At 35.3% G+C, this 25,049-nt stretch overlaps 1 protein-coding gene across 1 annotated transcript in view; it reads left to right on the top strand.

Moving 5' to 3' along the window:
- LOC135320962 (IQ domain-containing protein M-like) overlaps positions 1-25,049 on the top strand; it is a 213,249-nt gene that overhangs the window by 55,925 nt on the left and 132,275 nt on the right. Inside the window, 1 exon segment of the mRNA XM_064484195.1 lies at positions 151-285. Coding sequence (XP_064340265.1) covers positions 151-285 — 135 coding nt within the window.

Genomic DNA, 25,049 nt, shown 5'->3' with positions numbered 1-25,049 from the left:
GCTGCTTTCATCGTGAGGCTTACCACCAGACATCAAAATAAAACTAGAGTTAAATCTTCTCCAAATTGAGATGACAATTTCAGGTGGGGTGTGTACTTGATGTATTACTTACAAAGAAAATATTTTATTTTATCTTTTTTCTCCTTGTAGTCTCTGAAACAATGTTTGCTAAAAGGGAAGACTGGCGAGGATTAGGAAGAAGTGAGCTCCTTAAATTCTTCAATGACTGTGGTCATTTCCCAACCCAGCAGCAAATTGATGAGGTTTGGGACCTGGTCCACAGAGGCGAGTGTTTTCTCATTTCTTTTCTTCTTTTGCTTTTGCCTTCCTTCTTTATTTCCTCCCTGTTTTCCTCCCTTGTTCTTTCCTTCCTTCCTTTTACTTTCAGTAAGCTTGTCTTATAAATCCCTTTTTTCAAATTTTTAAAACCCGATTTTAATATATATGAAAGAAGAGACTTAAAGAACAGGTTAAAAGAAGTGAATACAATAAAGTTATTTTAAGAGGGGTGGCAGAGATGATTTTTAAGTTTTAAATTCTTGATGTATTTTTCATACACTAAGTTTAGCCTGAATATATTTTAAATCATCATATTTGAAATACTGGTACTAAAATGATTTCTCCTGAATGGTTAGATTTGGTACTGAAGAACATAGTTAAGTTTAAATGTGTAAACATAAATTATTTCAATACAATAGATATTCAGTTTGAAAATTGATTATTTTCTGAACAATAAGTGAAAGGATAATATTGTAGTGTATGGGAATATGTAATAAATTAAATGGAGCAACGTTTCTCTCTTCTCTAAAAACTACTAAGTGGGTGGAAATTGTCACCAAAGTTATGGGAAATCTCAATGAATTTTCCTTAACCCGTTAAGATTCTTCTCAGCATTTCTTTTTATGTCCACACTGGTGCTGTGGCTTGCTGCTGTGTTTAGAGATGGTGGATGATGTATCCACAATTTAATTGAGAAGAAAAGGTAAACAAACAAAACAAAAGATTTCAGGACTTTTTTTTAATAGAGGAAAATGGCCCACATGCCGATAGGAAGGTATGATTAATGTCAGGGTGACAAGGTTGAGGCTTCATTATAGGTTGACATTCTCATCCTTTGTTAGTTCTTAATGTAAACTGACCTAATTCTTTGCCTGTATATGGACTTTGCTTTGCCACTGCCAAATCACTAGTACTTAGACAGGTTTTCCAGACTCTCGATAAATATTTGTTCACAGACTAGAGAAGCATTCAAATCACTTTGTGCTTCAGTGGTCATGACTAGGTTGTTTGTTTAAGCAACTTTTTTTGATGAAAAAACATTTAATATTTATTATATAAAATTTGGGAATATAGAAATATATAAAATTACTAATAAATAGCAATTATTAATATTTAATGTTTATTGTTCCCAGTTTTTTTCTGTGCATGTAACAATTTTATGAAAATTGAGGTTTTCTGTAGTTTGAAAATCTACTTTTTTTTTTTTGCTTAACAGTACTCATAAATTTCCAAGGCATAAATATCTTTTACAACATTATTTATGACTTAGTAATAATCTATCATAAGGGTGTTCTACAAAGTGTTTACTGTTGTACATTTAAATTCTTTATTTTTCTTTATAATTAATAATAAAATTTTAAAAATTGAATGTGACAAAATAGAAATCACCTGAGATTTCAGAAACTTATACTGATTAGTGTTATTAATTTAAAATATAATTTTTTGTTCAAATTAATAGTTCATAGTAATATTTTCCTCCACTGATTATTCTGGAATATATCATAAAGGCTTAGGTTTAGAGCATGGCTCTAGAATTAGCTTGCCTGGGTTTAATTCCTGGCTCCTTCACTTAATTAGCTGTGTCTTTGGACAAGATATTTATCTCTGCTATGCCTTATTTCACTCATCTATAAAAGGAAGGTAATACTGTCTAAGTCATTGCACTGTTATGAGATTTAAATGAAATAACTTGTGTAAAATATGTGGCCCATAGTTAGTGCTCAGTAAGTGTTTGCTATTATTATTCTTTAAATTCTTAAGTATACTTAAGTAATTATGAAAGTTGATTTTCATAATTTTTATTTTGAAAATGTTTAAATGTTGAACCTAATTATAGAATGATTTATTTTTATAGAGATTTTTGTATTGAATGTTATCCATTGGTTTCCACCCATATCATCTCTTTTGATTATCATAATAATAACCTGTGTGCTAGAGGAGATGATATGCTTATTTATGTTCATTTTACAGCTGAGAGAACTGAGACTTAGAAAGAGACTTTTTTAAGCTCATTACGAGAGCTGGAACTTTATCCTTGGTCTCTTCAAGTTCAGTGCTGTTTCCATTTTACTATGTGGAGACACTTTAAAAGTTCAGTGCTACAAAAACATAATTAGGTGGATGATTAAAATATTCTTGACAGCAAGTACTGCCATTTATTGATCTTTCACATACTAGATAATGCCGTGCAATATAGTAGGTTTTTATGTAAATAATTCACTCTATTGAATTTCTTATTAAAACTAGAATTTTCAAAAGAAAACCTAGTTTAAAAACATACTATTTTTATTATAATGCCTAAAATTGAGAAGCTTTCCTTTATAGAAAGAAGTCACTCTAACATAATTTAAAATATATATCCAATTATGTTGCTCAATCCAGTTAAAAAATTCTAGTGGTTCATAAGAAGCTTTCATTTAAAATGGAAATATTCTAAAGTAGTTGAAAGAAACCAGAAAATTTATGGGAAATGGAGCTAAATTAATGTTTTCTGCTTGCTGTTGGTATATACCATTTTTTAAGAGACTCTGATTTTACACATTTTTGATTGTCAGTCATCTTCATTCATACTGACTTCCTTGATTGTGGATAATAGCTCCAGATGTGCAACCTACACATTTTTTCATCCAGTAGAATATTTCATCTAACGCATATATACTTAATACAATTGATTAACTTTTTCAGTGTATGATACCAGGTAGGTCAAATTTCTAAAACTGTATGTGTTCAGGTATTTTTAGCTTTTTTTTTTTTTTCATTTTTTTCTTCTTATCACTATGGTAACAAAGAAATTGTGACTGAGGACATGATTTTTTGTCTGAAAATCTTCCTTTGGGAGAATGAAGCAACTTCAGACTGCCTGTATAGACTGATCTTAAAGGCTGAGGACCATGTAAACATGAAAACCTTTACTTGATATTTATTTAAATCTCAAAAGGAAGCTAACTAATAGCAATGGAGTGGCATATCTCAAGAAAGATAATACATTTGGTTCTATGTTATCTATTCCCAAATCTTCTTAGATTTTTGAACTTTGAAGGTTTTCCAGTGTTTTCTCAACATGTAAATAGAACTTTTTAGTTTATTTTTTGCAACTAAAATAATAGAAAACTCAACAATGAAGACAAGTCCATTTTCACTGTGGAGCCCTAGATAAAAACCTTAAAACCTGAAATAGTCTATGCATCTGAAGAAACTATGGTCTGAGATAGGATATGAATTATTTCAGGCTCCCTGACTAATTGGTGGCAAACTGTAACTATATCCTGGGCCGCCTCCTCCTCAAGGCACAGCTTTGTCCCCCACAAGCAGACAACACTGGATTTTCTGCTATTTTCTCAAGATACAGCTTTGTGTTATTAAATGGGAAGCATATAACGATTTTCTCCTAAAATTTTTTTTCATATGAACAAGCACTCTAACAATAAGATTTTGATTATGCAGAAAAGAGATTAAGGAGGATTAATAAAAGGTAGTAGATAATAGAGGATACTAGGGCATAAGAAATTCTGATGGTAAAAGAATGCAGAAGTATAGGAGATAACATGTTAAAAAGCTTTATTTTAAATAACTTCTAAAAGAGAAATTTAGCACATTCTTATTATAAACATTTTGAAAATATATACTAAAACCAAGAGATGAAGATAAAAATACTGGCCATTTTGTTTCAGAGTGACATGAGGCTACTGACTAGAGGTCAACTAGAATAGGTAGCCAGGTCTTGTAAAGATCTCCTAGGGCCATCATAAACATGAGGGGAAGGTGTCTGGCAATTTGTCTTCTTTTTTATATAATAAAAATGTGATCACACTGTGCATTTATGTTGCTGGTACAGATCTCAGTCCATGAACTTACTGTTTCTCTACAAAGAGTTAATTTTTATTTCAAACCTCCATCAAACTTTAATCTCAGTGAATTTGGCTTTTCATTTTCTTTTTATGAGGTCGTGGCTAAATAAGGAGGGAAGGCTGTGTAGTGACACAGCATGTGGAGTGTCCTGTCCACCTGATCTGCAGTATCGTATGTGGACACAGGCATTTCCTGGTGTATTGGTCTGCCAGTTCTGCCATGACAACTACCACAGGCTGGGTGGTTGAACAATAGAAATTTATTTTCTCACAGCTTTGGAGGATGGAAGTTCAACATCATGGTGCTGACAGAGCTGGCTTCTCTTGAAGCCTCTGTCCTTGACTTGCAGACCACTGGCCTTCTTGCTATGTCCTTACATGGTCTTTTTTCTGTGTGCCTGTCTCAGATGTCTCTCCCTCTTCTTATAAGGCCACTAATCTTACTGGATTAGGGCCCCATCCTTATCACCTCATTTAACGTTTAAAGGTCCTACATCTAAAAAGAGTCATATTTGAGTTTAAGACCTCAACATATGAATTTGGAGGGGACACACTTAAATCCGTAACACCTGAGAGATCCATTTGACTTGTTGGATAACTTACTACTCACATTTAGTCAGTCCCAGCGGGTTGCTATGGAGATTTTTTAAAGGTCTCTTTTAGGTTAGTCTACATATTAAAAAATTCACTCATTGTGTGTACAGTTAAATGACTTTTGGCAAATTTATATTTTTGTGAAACCATAAGCACAACAGGTTTTAAAGATTTCTATAACCTGAAAAGTTCTGTTAAGTCCATTTTCAGTCAGCCCCTACTGTTACCCCCAGTCCCAGATAACTACTGATCTGCTATATATGTCTATAGAATTGCCATTTCTAGAAATTTCACATAAATAGGATGATACAATATGTGTATATTGTGGCTGACTTCTTTCACATAACATGTTTTTCAGGTTCATTAGTGATGTGGCATGTATCAGTACTTCATTCCTTCTTATATTGCTGAATAATATTCCATTATGCATATATCACATTTTGTTTATTCATCAGTTGGTAGATATTTGGGTTGTTTCTACCATTTGGTTATGAATAATGCTGCCATAAACATCTCTTTGTTGTTTTAATTTTCACTTCCCTACAAAACTAATAATATTGAGCATTTTTTCATGTTCTTATTAGATATTCATATACTATCTTTTGAAAACTGTCTATTCAAAACTTTTGTGTATTGTTTTACTTCAAAGCTTTGTTTTCTTATTACTGAATTATTGGAGTTCTTTATATATTCTGGATTCAAACTCTTTATCAGATATGCAATTTGCAAATATTTTCTCCCTGTCAATGGAATATATTTTCATTTTTAAAATGATATCTGAAGCACAATAGTTTCAAATGTTTATAAAGTTTAATTCATCAATTTTTTTCTTTTCTAGAGTAGGCTCTTGCTGTCATAGTTTAGAAATTTTTGCCTCTTAAAAGATAAATATTTTCTTCTATTTTTTCCCTAGAAGTTTTATGATTTAGCTCTTTTAGGTCTATAGTCAATTTTAGTTTAATCTGTTTGCATGTTTTAATATACAGTGTTTCTTCTATAGGCAGCATGGAGTTTGATCTTGCTTTTTTATAATATAGTTTGACAAGCCTATCATTTGATTGGAGTCTGTAGTCCATTCACATTTGATGCTATGATTGATGTGGTTGGAGTTACGTTTGCCATTTTGCTATTTGTTTATTGTATGGTTTATGTGTCTCTGTTGTTCCTTTGTTCCTCCTTTACTGCCTTCTTTTGTATTTTTTACAAATATTTTTACTGTACTATTGTAAATACACTGTGAATTTTTAAACTGTATTTTAAAAATTATTTTCTTAGTGGCTGCTCTATGGATTGCAGTATACTTCCTAACTTATCACAGTATTGTTCAGATTAATACTAAATAATTTCCAGTTAAGTACACCAACTTTGTTTCAGTATAGTTCCATGTCATCTCTCCTCCTCTGTGCTCTTATCATCATATGTATTGCATATATAAAGTTTATAAACCTAGCAATGCAGTTTTAAAATTATGATTTTATATAATCAGGTGGTTTTAAGGGGGTTAAAAAGGAATGTGAAAAATATTTTATAGTTTTTTTATATTATATATATACACTTGTGTATATATATATATATATATATGTGTGTGTGTGTGTGTGTGTGTGTATATTTGAATACATTTACCACCTCCTTTGCTTTTCATTACATCTTTGGATAGGAATTAACATCTGGTGTCTTTTCCTTTGAGCAGGTCTTCTAACAGTAATTTCTCATAATCTTTTTAAATCTGGAAATGTCTTTACCACTTTAATTTTTTTTGAAGGATAGTTTTTCTGGATAGAGATTTCTTGATTGACAATTTTATTTTTCAATACTTTGAATATATTCTTCCACTGGCTCCTGGTCACCATTGGTTCTGATGGAACATCAGTCATAAATCTTATTTTTGTTCTCCTATATATGATAAGGTGTTTGTCATTTTATGGTTTCAAGGTTAACTCTTTGTCTTTGTCTTTCAGCACTTTGGGTATGGTGTGTCTAGGTGTGAATCAATTTTTATTATACTTGGGGCTCATTGAACCTCTTGGATCTTTAAATGTGTTTTTTAAATCAAATTTGGCAATTTTTCAGCCAAATTGTTTTGTGTTTTTTTCTCTCTCTTCTTTTCGTCTAGGACCCTCATTATATTTATATTAGTCTGTTTAATATTATCCCAGAGGTTTCTGAGGCTATGTTTAATTTTTTTTTAATTCATTTGTTCCATTCTTAGGAGTAGATAATAGTTATTGATCTACTTTCAACCTCACTATTTCTCCCTTCTCTCTTCTCAAGTACATTACCTAGACTATTTTGTGGATTTTTCATTCCATTATTGTATTTTTCATCTCTGGAATCTTTTAGTTACTTTTTATAGATTTTATTTCTCTTGATAATTCTTATTTTTGAGTAATTGTCATATTTTCCTTTAATTCTTTAAGTATAATTTATTTTAAATATTTAAGCATATTTATAATAGAATTTTGAGGTCTTTTTGTCTGCTAAATCTAGAATTTGAGTCCATTCAATTTTCATTGACTTTTTCTTCCCTGAGGATAGGTCACACTTTCCTGTTTTTTGAGTGTTTCTTTCTTTTCTTTTTTTTTTTTTTATAATTGTTGAATACTGGACATTTTAGTTAATATGTCTTTGCAACTATGGATTCTGACCTTCCCCACTCCAAGGGTTTATTTATTAGTAATTGTCTGGACTTAATATGTGGAATCTGATCTCCTCTCCATGATGTTTGGCTATTCATTTTTCTGCTCAGTTATTGTTTTAATTCTTTGGGGGGGGGGGTTCAAACAGATCATCTTTGTATCTGTATAACTTAGTTCTCAGCCAATGATTGGCCAGATGTTTTACTCAAAGCACCTTGAGCCCCTGAGGTCTCCACCATCTGTGTGTGGATTTGGGAGCACATTCAATGTTCAATTTTATGTCTGCCTCATATTTTACTTTCCGCTGGCACTCTTGGGTTTTTTCTGTTCATTACCATTGTTTCCTGGTTAGCTTGGGATGTGTGTAGAGATTATCAAATCTTTCTATTGCCTTCTTATTTTCAGAACCTATTAAATTTGCAGTTGTCCTGTGGTTGCCCCCAACTGAGACTGAAACTCAGGCTTGCAGAGCTGCAGCTTCTGTCCATTTATTTCTTATCAAGTGTGTTATTTATACTGTTAATGCCAGTTGGTTTTGATTTTTTCTCACCTCTTCAAATCAGTTTAGCTTCCTTTGATGGCTTTATATGTGGAGAAAATAATTCTCATTTTAGGCATATTGACATTGGTCAAGTCTTCTGACCCTTGTCAGGATCCAGTTCAGTAGAGCCTATGACCTATAGGTATACATTCGTTCACTAGAGGAAGACGAAATGCTCAAAAATGTAGTTATATGAGTATAACTCTTGGAACAAAATCAGATTATCAGAAATGAAGCAATAAAGATGATTTAGGCAGGTGGCCAGTATTAGGAATATCTGATACTTCTGCTGATGACTGAATAATGATAATAGTCCTTCTAGTATCACCTCCACTTCATTAATGAAAGGAGTCCCCTAAATTGTACTGTCATGAAGTTTTTTTTTTTTTTTTTTTTAAAGCAGCATTTAAAGTTTTTGGGTTATGCAACGCTGGGTAACTTGAGAGAGTTTGATGTTTGTCCCACCTACTCTGATGGGTTTACTATTCAGGTCTTATGAATCTATAGACTCTTACTATGCATTGCAAAGATATAAAGGTTTGTTAGTGATGTCTATAACCCTTGTGTAGCAGTATGCCACCTTTTTTCTGGTGTTTTGATAGATATTGTCTACTACTTTCATCCATGTGAGAAGTAAAAGAGCATTCTTTTCTCTGGTTGATAATTTCTGGTATGTCATGAAGTGAAAGGAAATACATTAGAGCATATTGTATGGATGCCTTCCCTGACTGAGACAATCCAGAATATTTTTTATAAAAGTGTTCTTGCAAATATATTCAACAAACATCTTTCGAGCATTTAGTATGCTCTGTGAAATTTAATGTGGTTCAAAAGTCTTAGAGTCCCCACAATAACTGCGGGGACAGGCACATGTATAACTAGATAAATACAATGTTGTAAATGCTTATACATTCAAATATGTATCAAGTACAGAGATGATACAGATACTAATTATGTCTTAAGTTTGGAAATCAGGGAAAGTTACAGAGAGTATTTAAGACTTGAATCAGTCATTGTGCTAACTAGATTAATAACAAAAAAGACAAGAGTTTAATGCATAAAGGATTGTGTGCAAAGCAAATTAGAATTTTCAGGGATGCTGGTAACACTGAAAAGAGGAGAGTATGTGTCTGCTGGGTGGGTAACTGGGGAGGGGCATGATGTTACTAAAACTGCTGACTAAAAGATACCAGATCATTCATTGAGATCTAGTTGACTGTGGTTGCCTTTCCATATAGGATTCTTCTTATTTTGGGTTTCTTGTTCACCTGTCATCTGCCTACCGGAAATGGATGCTCCCAAATGTACAATGCAAATTAGATTTTGGATATAAATCAGTTTTGTAACAGTAGGAGCTATTTAAACACTTCTCCCTAGAGCTTGAATACCCCTGAATAAACTAGATACCAAACCCTAGGGACAAAGAGCGACCCCAAAAGATCTGTCTATCATCACCTTGCTTCAGCTACCTAATACAAGCAGCTGCTCCTAAAATTCCACCTGCTTTCTCCCTAACACTTTTTAAAGATAGTTCTTGACATTTTGTCTCATCTTACATTATTTAACACCGTTAATGCCCTCTTTCACTCTAGCCATGGTTGTGCAAAGCCTGTGAAAGCCTATGTTAATGATACGCCCTGGGAATGGTTGTTGCCAGTGGAAGACGTTCCCCTTTCTCCTCTTTCCTATCCTGCAGTCACATGAGTTGTTACTGCAGTTATTAAGTTCCTCTAATTAGCCATACTGGGTTTTTTTAAATCTTTGGGTCTTTATTACTTGGGTTGAAATAGTTGTATCATTGTTATATAAGCTGCACAGAGAATCTGATTAAATTGTGTAATATTACTTAACACCAGCCATTCTTCTAAAGCCTGTCTGTTTTCTTTAAGTAGAAAATAACCATCTTTAAGAAACAGCAGGAACAGCAGGGGCCTGAGAGTGGTGTTAAGTTCAATAAAGGTATAATTACTTTCATAAGTCTGTTAGAGAGCAAGGCTTTTGGCTTCTTTTGTTAGATCACTGTTTATTAAGATTACACACCCAGCACTCCTAACATGCAGAGATCCACCAGCAGGTCTTTGTTTTATATGATTGAATTACTATAATATCAGGAATATAAACTCCCTGGTGAGAACAACTTTGCTATGCAAGTCTCTGATAAATGAAAGAATTATTGATATAAAATATTTCATCAGAAGTGCTTATGAAATGCAAAACTTTATGATATAGTATAGCTATTCCAACATTGTAAACAGAATTAAAGAGCTCTATTTTTTTCTGGCATTTCATTTTATCCAGAGTCCTGTTAATTCCCATAGTGAAGTAAAAACTTACAAAGGACTTAAAGTAGTTTTCATCCATTTACAGTCAAATAAGTCTTGCAGTTCTTACTCAGTTCACTTCTTAAGTCACCTTTAGGAATGAACATCTTCTAGCATTTCTGAATCAAGCTTTTAAAAGGAATTATGCTCTGCTTGGTAAGGCACCATGATGCTCCAGTGCTGTGAAGTCTATTGTGCTGATATGTTATAAGTGGTGTTGAAATGAAAGCTTATGGTTCAGATTCCTGAAACCAAGCCTCTTTAGGGATGCTGCCAAATTAGATGCCAAAAGTTAATGCTAACGAATTGTTTACTAAAAGTTTTCCTCTGCTGTCACAAGCCCACGAGAGCTTCATTTGGGCATTTCTGTTTCCAGAATTTAAAATTCTGTGACTGTTACCACATTGAAATCAGCATGGCAATACTGTTATGTAGATGCAGGGGTTTTTTTGTTTGTTTGTTTGTTTGTTTTAATCAGAGCCATATTGGCCTGTTATGCAAAGTGTTTACAGAGTAAGCTTCTTTTAAGGCATAGTTTTTGAGGAATTTTAAGGTAAATATCTCATGATCCTACCATAAAATTCTTGAATTTCTATTCTTTAGAAGTATTCCTGCCAATGATTCTTTATCTACCAATGCCTATATATATATATATATATATATATATATATATATATATATATTTTTAGCATGATGAGGCGCCAAACATCCTTTTAACTGATTTGTTTAGCAATTTAAATATAGAGGACTTGATTTACATATACATCCTTGTATGTACTTATAATGCTTTGAGGCAGACACAAGAACACACATATAAGCACTTTTTTTTTTTTTTTTAGTTTTTTGAGGGGGGAGGTAATTAGTTCTATTTAATTAGTTTTTTAATAGAGGTATTGGGGATTGAACCCAGGACCTTGTGCATGTTAAGCATGCACTCTACCACTTGAGCTATATACCCTTGCCCCATAAACGTATTTGTATAGCATGTATATTATAGTTAGTAGCTCTCATCAGCACTAATAACTGCCTAGAAGAAAGGCAGATACCATAACATTCTCTTTTTCTTTATTATTCTGTGGAGTTTAATTCATAGTACCAATCAGAGAAGACACAAAATCGACTGTACACCTATTATGCATATTTTCTAGCATTGAGATTCACATTTAATATAAACAATCACTTAAATTAGTGGCTCTTACCCAAGATCTCATAACATATTCATGTATCTAAATAAGTTATAAAGTGAGTTCCAAATCTTTTGATTCTAAGAAAGTTAATGTCCCCGGATTTTTAAAGTAAGAAATGAATTTGAATGGATTACAAGACAATCCCTCTAACGTAACTTTCATTTGCTGGAATTCCATAGTATTTGTTAAGGAGAGAGAGGAGGGAACTGTGGCTTGAGTGTTGGAAACTCCATCCAAGTACAGCCTTTGTGCATGTGCCATGCAGGTAAACCTCAGTTCTGGGTGGCTGTAGCCAGGAACAGAATGAGAAACCCATTTTGCATTAATGCCCCATGTCAGCTAACTAATTTCTAGCAATAACTCTTACTCTGCCCTTGGAAAAAAATCTGATTATTGCATAGAATAAGGAGTAGTTCTCCTTTTCAGGGATAAGATGATTACTAGTGTAACTACTACATAGCTCTTGCTAATGCCAAACTTTAGTATTTTCTGTAGGTACCGAAAGCAAATCATTGTTTGAAAGACTTCTAATACCATGTTCTCCATTGTGTTTTGGTTACAGTGAAAGACAAGGAGGGCTATTACCCATTACTGTATTTTGAACAGTTAGTCTGCAGGGGATAACTAGCTCCCTAACACAGCATTTGCAGGACACAGCATTTAAAGTACCTTGAGAAACTATTTTTCTGTTTACTTCCAGCTGTCTTGTGTTCTCAGTCTTCTGGAGATGCTTGTTTTCAGTGCTTCTCGAGCTCTCATTTTTAGAGTATTCATTTCTAACAATTGTATTCCAATAGCTGCTTCATTACTTCCTTGGTTGTAACTAGATTTTGTCATTAGCAGTAACATCTTTCATTTTTCTTTTAAGCCTCTTACTTTCTGGTCACCTCCTCATATTTTTCTAGCTCTTCTCCCCCTTCAATAAACTTGCACCCCCCTGGGGACATTCAACCCATTAACTTCATATATTTATGATATTAGTAACCCCTGAGATTTTTTTTTTTACCATTCTCCTTACTGAACTTAGATTCATTCCATGGTATCCCTGCATACATTTTTACTTCCTTACCCTCTTCTGATTTATTTTCCAACAGGCTGAATCTAATAAAAACAACAGTAAAACCAACTTTCTGCCTAATTCGTGCAGATAAACATGGCATGGCTGGAGAAAAACGTAACTAGGCTGATTTATTTCACTTTCACTTTCTGATCACAGATGTCAAGTGGACCCTCAGAATTGACAAGCAGTTTTAGTCCACATTTCAAGTTAATTCAGTCTTCTCTCTCTGATTAACATTACACATGATCTTGGCCTTCCTCAGACTTTAAACATCTCGTCTTCCTCCTTTCTGCTGATGACTTTTATTTCTAATGAAATGGGTATAGCAGACAATATTAGAAAAGATGATCTTATCTTCCTACCTCTCAATCTGTCAACCTTCCAGCATCTTCAGCTTCAGAGCCTGCTTCTCTTCCTCTTGCAATGGATGAACATCTCCCTGTTCATCCCTTCTTGTTGACAGTATCACATTGTCTGGGACTTACTCAAGGATTTTACTCCTCTGTTCACTTTCTTTACTCCAGATTATTTCCTATCTCACCTCCATTATTTATTTCTTCTCTTCTGGACTGTATCTCAAGAGCATACAATATACTGAGAAATTTCCCATCTTATAAACACCCTCCATAGATGCCATGTAATCTTTTGTTTCTTACTTCTTCAATTGCCGTTCCATTTCTTTGCTCTCCTTTATAAACAACTCCTCAAAATATTAAATCTTCTTAGCATGTCTGCTTCTTTACTTTCTATACTTTTTTTCTTTTTAAGACCTATTATGAAATACTTCAGACCTATAAAAAGAATCAGTAAATATATGATAAAAAAACACTCAGGAAGTGAACTAATGCTATTTGTATCAACATGGGTAAATATTTTTTGAAGAAATTATGAGGAAAAGTTTCAAAAGGACACATACTTTATGTAAAAATTCTGGGTATTCAAAATGGTATTTTAATTATTTAAGAATACATATAAAGACATGAGTGGTAAAGGAAAACAGCTAAGTTCAGAATAATGATTACTTCCTTTTTTTCCACTAAGGAAGAAACTGCTTGTTTAGGCATGTAAGGGAACCCCAGTCAGTTACAGAGAAGAGGAGCTATTGATACAGGTAAGAATCTAGCATTCAAAAAAATGAGTATGAGACTAAAACTTCCATCTTAATAATCCAACGGTCAGAAATGCTGCTGAATTTATCCCAAATGAAACTTCTGGAAGCTCCTGATGAAATAATGAGATATTTGCATAAAGAGAGAGCTCTCCAGCACAGTTAAATCTGAGCTCCATATAAAGTTATGGGTCTGGAGTGGAAGAAAAAGAGGAAAAGATAAGGGGGATGATATGCTGTTTCCACCATATATCAAATTTCCACCTACCTCTGGGTCTGTTTCTGGATATTCATTTCTATTTCTTTTATCTCTTAGTGTTTCCCCACACCAATACCCCAGTTGGTATAGCTTTATAAGACCCATGTCTGGCAGGGAAAGTTCCACTACTTTTTTTTCCCTTTGGATCTTCTTGAATATTTTCACTTTCATATAAATCTGAGAATTAATTTTTTTTTAGCTCCATTAAAAATGCAGTTAATATTGAAATAGTTTATAGAGAATTGACTTCTTTTTGATGTTAAATCTTTCTGTCTGTCAATAGGTTATCTATTTAATCTTTATATTTTTATATTTCATAAAAATTAGAAGATGTATTTTTACATCATATATTTTATATTTACATACTTTGTTTTTTAGTGACTTTCTTAATTTTTCTTCATAAAGATCATGTAAATTCTTATTAGAATTATTTCCTTTTTATTTCATTTTATATTGTAGTAGGAACACTTCCCAAGAAATCTGTCCTGTTAACAAAATTTTAAATGTACAATACAGTATTGTTGAATATAGGCACAGCATGTCTCAGCAGATTCTAGAACTTACTCATCTTGCTTAATAGACATTTCTATTTCTATTCATCTTGCTTGATAGACTTATTTCTTATTTTTTATTTATTTTTTTGTTGTTGCTGTGGGGGTATGAAGGAGGTTCAATTTCTGTAATGTTTCTTAAATTAGATGCTGCGTATGCAGTGCTCATTTTCTCCTTTATTTCTTTCGTGTATGTCTGAAATACTTTAAAGTAAAATTTAAAAGTTCTCCAGTTCCTTCCTATCACATGTAGAATAAACTTCAAACACCCAAGAAATACATTTTCTACCTTTCTGACCTCAGGTCCTACCACCTGCCTCCTGCTTACTCTACTCCAATCAGGCTGATGACTTTTACTCTTTTGAAGACACTAAATTCTTCACACTTGCTGTTTCTTCTATGTAGAATTTTCTTTCCTCATGGGTCACTTTGCAAGAGTTTGACTCACATCTCTGCTGAAATATCATTTGCTCAGAAAAGCTTTTCCTGACTTTCCTCCCTGAAACGTCCTCTGCTCTCTATCCTCCTCCATCTCTTTAATATTTATTTTCCTTCATTTATCATTATGTGATGTTATATTACACAAATACTGGTTTGTTTATCGTTCATCTCTTCCCATGGCCGTTGATGCCAATATGGCAGGGTTCTTTTCTTCCCTATTCCCTGCGGTGATCCAGGTCATAGACTAGAACCTTGTATACAGAAAGGAGAGAAGAGATGGTGTCACCAGCCACAGCAGAGTGAAGGACAGATGACAGTACTAAGGTGAGAGACATGAAATGAAAATCTTTCCTACTTTCCTCTAAAATTGGTGGAGTAGGAAAAATTGCAAAAGATAACATACACCTTTTTAGTCCTAGAGGTGATAAAAAGTTGACAATTCAGTTGCCTTATGTCTTGTCTTGGGGCCGAGAAGGGAAGCTATCCTTCAGAAAAAGTCTGCTTTTCTCAGAACTTTCCAAAACCCTTTTCCAGGCAAGCCTGTGGAGATCCTCGAGTAATACCCAGGTTATACTTTCTTATTCATGAGTATTCTGTTTGATTTGTTTGGAGATATAATTCTAAACATGGACATCTCTTGTAGATTTACTGTGAATGTGTCGCTTCATAGATATTGAAGATGGTCTGGCCCTGGCCTCATACCAACATCACCTTTGTTTACCAGACTCGAAAAGGACATTTTGTTGTTCTTACATTTATTTAGTTTGTATGGTGTTTTTCTCAGATTTTCAAGGTGAAAACAGCTGTAACGTATCCTGAGGCCACATCTGTTTGGCATATTCAAGTGGCTTTCTGCTCTGACCCGGTGAACTTAGGACACACTTGCATAGCCAGCCAAGTATGAGTCGCCCAACAAAAGGGAAAGTTAGGAGAGGGTTAAATCTGATCAGGATACAAATACATGAGGTGATAAAGGAGCTGGCCCTGCTGCCAGGGAAAGCTACTCTCCTCCGTGGCCAACAATGAACCTTCAGTGACCAGTTATGTTAATCAGACTCCTGCTGTAAACAATATGTTCATAGGAAAGTTAATAAACAGTACCAGGCCAGGGTCTGTTATGAGTCAGCAGAAATGGACTGTTTAATCAGAACAAATGTTTAATATTAAAAAGAAGCATTATTCTTATTGTTAAAATAAAAATAAAACAGAATAGTGTGCAGAATCCTCTGTGGGGCCTCATTCTGTTAGTGCTGCATGTAATGAATTTTAAAAACTGGTAGCTGCCAGCTTACATCCAAGAAATTATTGTTTGTAATCGTTTCTGAAGACAAATGCATTGAAATTAAAAATACAGATTTATTTCACCAATAAATCTAGTTTCTTTGTCAGCTTGGGCTGCCATAATAAAATACCATATACTGGACGTTTAAAAAACAGACATTTATTCCTCACAATTCTAGAGGCTGGGGAGCCAAAGATCAAAGTACAGTAGATTTGGTTCCTAGTGACAGCCACCTTCTTACTGTATCCTCACTTGGTGTGAGAGGATGCTCTCATCTCAGCTTCTAATAAGAAGACTAATTCCATCATGGGAGCTTCACCTCCATGACATCATCTCAATCCAGTTGCCTCCCAAAGGCCCCACCTCCTAAAACCATAACACTGGGGATTAGGGCTTCAACATACGAGCTTGAGGGGAGACAGAAACATTCGGTCCATAACAACAGAAGAATGCATGTTTTATACAAAGCAACACATCTTAAATTTTAGTCACTTCATGTCCTTTTTTCTTCTTATTCTGGGGGGAAGGACTGAACTATTATATCTGCTTTGATTGGTGTGGCCAAATCATGCTTAGTTTAGTGCCTACTTGATGGGAGTGATAATCATGGTCTGTTTATAGTAAGCTGATCTAGTGATTCCTTTCTCAGTCTGGTATCACTGCTATAATCTAGTTCTTGCTGAGATCGTAATTCCAGGAGTCAGATAGGAAAGTACTTTGGCATGTAACTAGAATTCCCCTTGCTGTGCTGATCTGTAAATGTCCCATAGCTTAACATATGTGTCATTACTTTTATGGGAGGTTATAAAAAATAGTAGAATTAGGGGAGAGTATAGCTCAAGTGGTAGAGTGGTTGCTTAGCATCCGTAAGGTCCTGGGTTCAATCCTCAGTACCTTCTCTAAATTAATGAATATGTAAACCTAATTACCTCCCCCCACAAAAAGTAAGTAAATAAAAAATAGTAGAATTGATTACTTATAAATCTTTATAATACATGATTTCTTTAAAATAGAATATAACATTTAGCAATAAGCAAAATGTGTAGGAAATAATGAAAATAAAATGTATGCCAGGATGATCCTTTAATGGTTCTGGTCATTAATCCTTCATATTCAGTTTATATATTTATAATACTGCCATAAGATAGTTTGTCATGGAATTTCCTATTTCCAGTGCTTTACAAATATGTTCAATTGACAAAAACAATATCAATATCAACATTCGTTCTTTGAAATAGTCAGCTCTTTGTTTCCAAGGTTCTTATCACTCTTGGTCTCAACTCTCTCAGAATAAGGGGTGGTGGTCTGATCCTTGCCCAGTGACCCTCCACCTCAGCCTCCAACATTTTTTACAGCCTAGAGAGTTCATGTGTACTGATTCCTGGCAGTACCCCAGTCTCTCAGACTCTCCAGGCCCATCAGTCTGGAGAACAAAGTGAGGACTCTGTAGTGGCAGAGGAGGGCAGCAGTGTAACCTGACTGATGTGTTTGGGAACTGTTATTTTTGTCTCCTAATTGGAAAATGGAGGCAGTTAAATTGGGTGTTTGTCTCAGCCGCACCCAGGTAATCCAGTGAAGCCACTTATGTTGTTGTTGTTAAAGATATTTAAGTAATAGCTTATTTTTGGAACAAACTTAGTCAAGTAATGGTTTAAAGTGTCAACTGACTTAGAGACTCTACAATTCAGATATGTGAATGCATTTTAAACTAAAACCTTATATTTTAATAGAATTAAACAATTACAAAAAGTAGGATAATTTTTCTTTTTGTCTCCAGAATTGAAACTGAGTTACTCATTATTGGAATTGTGAGCATTGTACAGTAATTATTTTCATGGTGAGAAAAATGAGGGGAGATTTTTTAAAAATTCTTCTTCCCTCCCTCCCACCATCCCTCCATCCCTCCATCTACCCAGCTACCCTCTTTCCCTCGTCCTTCCTTCTTTCCTTCTTTTTCTGGTTCTCCTGCTTTTCCTTCTCTTCTTCTTTTTAATGCATAGATACTAAGAAAGATGACAGAGAGCAAAATGAAGGTAACAGACTATCCTCTCTCACCTCTTATTGTCCAACTAATAGATGGATTTGAGATGTTGAGTATAGAAGGTTTATGCCCAAGAACAGAAATAACTGTTCATGAATAATGTGGAAGATTTGGATCAAAGCTGACTGTTCTGGGCCCAGGTGAAAAAGCACCAGCCTGGAGTGGGTTAGTGAGCCATTCCATCCTTAGCCCTGCTTCATCACAGAGCTCAGGGCAGCCTGGGACCCCACAGCATCATAGTGACAGAGAGTTGCTGTGCGCAGTAGAGCAACAAGTGAGTTTGGGGCACTTGAGAGAGTGGTGTTCTCTTGGGGCACATGGGGTAGGAATGATGTCCAGGCTAAATATAAGTGGGGCAGACTTCCACTGAGGAGACAAAGTGGCAGAGCATGAATGAGTTGTGTCCACAGGTATGTGGTATGTATTTTGGAGACTCTAATATAACTGAGGAAGACTTTGAGGAAAGCATGATGTCTTAGGATCATTCAGGTGGGATTAAGAGCAGTTAAAATTTGTGCACTAAAGCTGATGGAACTACATTTATGCTGACAGGTTGGCGATACCTGGGGCATTCAGATTACATTTCTATAACAAGGAAAAGAATACTTCATATATTCTGTAGCCCTTTGTGATGGTTCATTTTAACTAATCTGCCTACTGCTCTTAGAAGCCCTTTCTTTATTTTCCTTTTTTAATTCCTCAGCATTGCTAGCTTTCTGCCAGAGAGGCAGCATTGTGTAGTTGATAAGGGTTTGGGATCTGGGTGGGCTAACCATATAATTTATCATCCCAAATGGGACACTTTGAGAATTAAAGGACATGCCATTAATAATTACACTGGGACAATAGGAAAAATCATGAATCTTTTGAGTAAAGAGGGACACATTGTCAGCTGAGCTTTGGAACTCAACTGTGTGGGTTTGAGTTCTGCATCTGCTGTTTGTGAGAGCCTGCGTACATTACTCTAACTCTTTTTGCTCTGATTTTCTCACTTGCAAAAAAAGAGATAATGATACCCACCTTATTATGTTGTTGTGTGGAATAAATATAAGGTAATATACAGAAGGAATTCTGAGCAGTGCCTGGAGGATAGATGTGTGCTTTAGAAAGGTTAACCATTATTACCATGACACTGCCATTTCATGGGAGTGTCTTAACCAAGTCTATCACACGTTGTTTAACAGATATCAAACATGACAGCATTTTAAGAGCAAGACACATATATTCAATAGCACATATTTAAGAAAGCAAATCAAGGGTATGGTCTGTTTCAAGGAAGAGTAAATATCACTCTCTTTGCCTACAAAATAATTAGAATTTATTTTTCAATTTTCCAAAATGGGACAGAATCAAATAGTCATTAAATACTAGTAGAAAACTAATCACAAGCTTGCATAATACTTTCTCTGTGTTATAAATAGTATAAAGTTGCTCTTATTTATTTTTACTGGATTCTGGTAGATGATTTCTATCTAGCAAAACAGCAGTATTGTCTGATAAATGGTCTCTTTCGCTGTTTGACAAGAAATCACAACATAGGGATTTAGACCTATCTCTCTGCTGTCTTGTCTAGATCAAATGATGGGATCTGTTATCTGTATTTATGGTATGGTTGACTTGTCCTGGACCAGGAAGCTTAATTCAGGTGTTCTTTCCTTTCGTTTCCTTTCCTAGCTTCTCCCTAAATGCAGGAACTCCCCAAGAATGTCTCTTTAATTGCTTTCTGTACTTTTCCTCAGAGCTTTCCTTAGGTGACCTCATCACCTTTCTCAACCTCCATTGTCATTTCTATGTCCAAGACTTCCACATCTCTTTCTCTCTCTCTCCTCCTATGTCTCTCTTTCGCATTCTTTCTCTCACATGCGCATGCCTGGCTTCTTGACTGAATTCTCTTCTCACACTTTCAATACAGAATTGTGGGTCATTTCCAACTCAGTATCCACTGGAAGCTAAAATCCATTGTGCTTCTTTCCACTTGTTTCATACCATCTAATCAACTTTTCTTGATTCTCTTTTCCTGGTAGCTCTGACTGACTTTCCCCTTCCTTTCTATTTTCTTGGCTGCTACTTTATATCTGACGCTCGTAAATTATGAATATGCTACTGTCCCATAAGTGTTCTCTTATTTGGAAGAAAGACATAAAAATGTACTGCTTTGTTTAGAATGTATTGCCTCCTTTATGGAAAGTTTGAGATATACTAAAGGAGTCTTACAGAGACTTTACTCAAAGGAATAAAATTAAGAGTGGCATTTTAGGTAGGTGATGTTGAGTAGGATAAAACCCCTTCCCAGGTCTTCCTCATCTACCCAGTTAGTACTAGGTTAGCAGTGATCTACTCTAATTTTGTTGAGGTAAATCATGACTTTTAGGTTTTTTAAATAGTCATTTCCTGCCCACCACCCCCATGGTAGGAGTGTACATACTTTCCTGTACTCCTGGTGTTGGACTTGGCCACGTAACCAGCTTTAGCCATATGATTTGGCCAGTTGGCTATCAGTGAATGTGACACCAGCAGAGGCTTGACATGTGCTTGTGTGGTTGGGCTAGTCTTCTTGTGCCTGTGTCATTGCATGAGAATGACATTTCCCAACTAGCCCTCTGGTCTAGGGAGGATAAGAGACATGGAGCAGACTGAATAAACCACTTGTAGCTTATAGCTGCCTAGATAAGCCTCGCTCAGTTCCACTGAATCCCAGCTGACTCACATGAGCTAACTAAATGTTTATCACTGATAATGAGCTAAATAAACACTTGCCCTTGTATGCCCCTCATATTCTATGCTGTTTGTTTCACAGCAATAGTTCCCTGACACAAGTTTCCAGGAAAGTTTTTTTTAGCTTCAAATAAGCAAAGTATTTCAGTGTGTAATACTCATTAAGAGAGAGAAAATAAATTCATGTACTTTATAAAAGTTGTCATGATAATGTTACTGGGAGGAGGGGAAAAGTCACCTCAGTTCTTAATGAAAAAAATGAATTTTTAATGAGAGACAGAAAGTGTGATATAAACAGAAGATTTTATTAGTAAAGTAAAAAGGTAGTAAAGTATAGTACACCCCCGAGAATTGGGGGCGGGCCAACCCAAGAGAGGAGAAATGGTGCTGCTCCTCTGTTTTTCCTGTTCTTATATTGCGGCTTAGGGGGCGTTTTTGTGGCTGATTGATTTGATTGATGATTCACGTTCATTATGCTCAGGCTGATTGACAGCTCATTCTCCTTGTGCTCAGGCACGCCTATCTCTTATATGCGTGTTGTTACCCATGATGCACACAGAGAAACCTACGCGGGGGGGGGGGAGGGTGGGGCTCAAACTGCAATGTTAATTACATTATAATGAGCATTGGGCCAAGTGAAGCTAGGTCCTTCTCTCTGCTGTGCAGCTGCAGGGTTCGATTCTAGCTGGCCTCTTTGCTGGCCGTCATTTAGAGAAAGTAAAAGTTTTTGGAGCTCCTTGTCCTGAGTGCAGGGATACTGTTATTTTCTGGGTTGCTCCCTCCCCCATCCTCTCCCCTTGCCCGGTGCTCATTTCTATCTAACTGCCTAGCAATAATATTAGAGGAAAAGAGAGGAATCCTTATAATCAGATATTCAGCATGTCCTTTCACTAAACATTCTAATTCAGTGGATTTTAAACCTTAATGTGATGAAGAATCACTTGGACAGATTATTTAAAGAATAAATCCCTGGCTCTAAGACTAGCAGTTAAGTCATTAGTTTGGGGTGGCTACCAGGATTCTGTATCTTTACCACTCCTGAGTAGTCCAGGAAACATTGATTTCATTTTTGTTTTCTTTCATTCTTTTCTTCTTTTCCTTTCTTAAGATTCCCTAGAGGGAAAAGTATAAGCTGTACTTGGTGACACATGAAACAAATGGAAGATAGAAAATAAAATGATAAGGGGTCTATTCTACTCTCTTATAACCTACTGAGTTTTTTTATCCATTATGAGTTGAAGGCTGAAGAGCAGCATTATCCTGATATTTTTGGCCTCCTGTAGTTTACACCATAAGTTCAGTATGCTTTAATTTTTATCTTACTATTATTTATAATTGATACCAAACAGCTCTCTGGAGGCCTCTTTTCAACAAGCAGTGTTCCCTTTGGCTGTGAAACCCACTTACCTTAACTGGCTGTGGTTATACTTCAACCTAGCTCTCAGAGTCATGATGGTAATATGCATTTTACTATCCCAAAAGGCTCTTAGTATTCATCAAATATTTGATTTACATCATCTAATAAAGCTTATAGAATGCAGAAACATGAAACCTAACCCCATCATGATTTTTACTACTGTCTCTTTCATTAACACTGTGAGTTTCTTCTCTAAAATAATTAAAATCCATAATTGAATACACTAGAATAATTTTGGAAAATTAGTTTCATTATTCCAATACTTCCATTTGGAAAGCTTGCATTATTTATTACAACTAAATAGATAAACGTGGCCCCTCTTTTCTTTCTTTTCATTTTACATGTATTCTTTAGGAGAGAATATTTGTTTTCTATATTTCTATTATTTTAAGAGAATGGGTAATAGCTCTTAAAGCATTGTTGACAAGAACATAAGGATGACTTGGGCACTATAAATAAGGTGAGTGCACTAACTACAGAAGTCTTACTCACCTTCAGAAATTGGCTCCTTGTGCTAATAAATACCCAACTCCCTCTCCTGACTGAGTATGTTGTCCACATTTTAAATTATTCTATACCCTTTAGAAGCAAAGTATAAGATGGAACCTTGTAGATCTTTCAAAGATTCTCTTTGGAATAAAGAGACTATATTTATTTTCTCTACTAACTTTAGACATATGGTCAACTGGTCAGCTCAAGTGGGTTTGGCATACTTGTAGTTCATTGGTCTGCATTGGCTCTGTAGTTGAGCATGGCACCTAGGACATGGCTGGGTTATTTATGTAGTACAAAAATTGGACATATTTTATAGATGAGGAAATAAATACTTAAACAGGGTATTTTAAACAGATTAAATCTCTCTTATTATATTCATATAACAATCCAAGCAATCTTACTGTAGGAAGCTAAGGGTATCTTTATTAAAAACACTTTAGTTCAGCTTTATGAGATAAAAGTTACTCAGAAAACTGGATGAATGTAGTGAATTCATTTTTCTAAAAAATCATATTTATAAGAAGTAGCAAAGGCCTCAGCAGAAATTACACAATTAATATTTTAGGAGGTCTGGGGTTCAGCCAGTCAGCAGTAATAATGAAGTGGTTGGGTCATAAGTCACAAGTATGCTTGGATTTCATAATTGTAAGCTTTACCTCTGACTTAGTAGAAAAATTCAACTGACAACACAGAATCAAATGAAAATACTCAAACAATTTAAAAGAGAAATAATTTAAACCTAATAGGAAAGGTCAAAAGCTCTCCATTAAAATTCATATTTGTGAAATCTCTCAAGTTAAGCTAAATAAATACCTATAATAAAGGGTTTGAAAATGCCACTGCTGTTTCTATTGCCAAATTTCTTAGCCTAGCATTTGAAACAAAATTTGCAGGTCTGGGTTTTGCATGATAATCACTGCAAAACACTGTGGAAACCTCCTATTTCTAAACCATTTCCTCTCCTTTCTTTCACATTTCTATGCACCAGCCCACCCCACCCTCCCAACCACTATAAACTATTTACTTGTGATTTCTAAGGGAAGTTGATCAATTAGAATAAGAGGACTTGATTTATATTTTCTGTTAAGTAGAGCTCAGATTCCCATGAAACTAAAAGGTTGATCAGTCAGTGTTGACAACCACAGTATGTGTAAGTGACATTTTTGGAATGGTCTTAGCTTTTTAAATAGTTTTATGACTTCTTGTGGTGTATGATTATAAAGTCATAAGAGCAGAGGTGACGTCTGTCTTGTGCACTAGGCATCCAGCACCTAGCATGTATCTGGCACAAAGGAGGTGTGTACTAATTACTGGTCGAGTAAGTGAATGAATGCATGCATGGATGAATGAATGAAAGTAAAAAGCAGTAAACAATTATTAAGAGGGCTACTGAAGTCAAGACCATAGTATTCAGAACTAGTATTTATTTATTTCATCAAATATTGAGTACTCACTAGGTGTCAGGCACTATGTTAGCTCCTGGGGACACAAAGGGAAGAGGAAAGACACCATCACTACCCTATTGTAATGCATAATCCAGTGCAAGATACAGAGGATTATAGCACATAATAACAGGGGATGACAGCGTGCCATGGGAGCACAGAGATGTGTCACCAGACCCAAACTGGAAGTCTCACGAGATATATTTGTGGAAAAAGTGATATATAAGCTGCTATCTGAAGAAAGAATGGGATTTAACTCAGTGAAACTGATGCAGGAAAAATGTATGTGGGGCGTGAGGAGGGCCATGTCTCAGGCTTCAGTTGAGCCCCAGGGACGTGCCCCGCCAAATGTGGGTCCTTGGCTTTGCACAGGAAAGAATTCAAGAGCGAGCCATAGTTTTGTAAAGCTAGATTTATTCAGAGAGATACATTGAAAGGCAAGAGAGAGGCCAAGAGATGTGGGGATTGGGTGCTCAGATTAAAAGTACGTACACACTCTAGTGTGGCTGTCTCCCAAGAGGAAGAGAGAGAGGGCAGTGGCCGCTAGGTACCTTGTTGCCAGTTTTTCTGGGCTTGGTGGCTTCATATGCTAATAAGTGGAAGGACCAGTCTAACTAGCCTGGGGAAAGGGCTGGGATTCCCAGGAAGTTGGCCATTTCTCACTCTTTGACCTTTTGTGGCTAGCCCTGGGACTGTCATGGTGCCTGCATGCGTGTTATGAACCATGTTAATATAATACAATGGGCATATAATGAAGCTCAAGGTCTTCCAGAAGTCAAATCTCCCACCATCTTGAGCCTCAAGGCTTACTGGGAGTTGAATCTTCCACCAT

This window comes from Camelus dromedarius, unplaced genomic scaffold, assembly GCF_036321535.1.
Source record: "Camelus dromedarius isolate mCamDro1 unplaced genomic scaffold, mCamDro1.pat HAP1_SCAFFOLD_45, whole genome shotgun sequence".
Classification (NCBI taxonomy): domain Eukaryota; kingdom Metazoa; phylum Chordata; class Mammalia; order Artiodactyla; family Camelidae; genus Camelus; species Camelus dromedarius.
The sequence above is the reverse complement of the archived record's forward strand: the minus strand, read 5'-3'. Positions and strand labels throughout refer to the sequence as shown.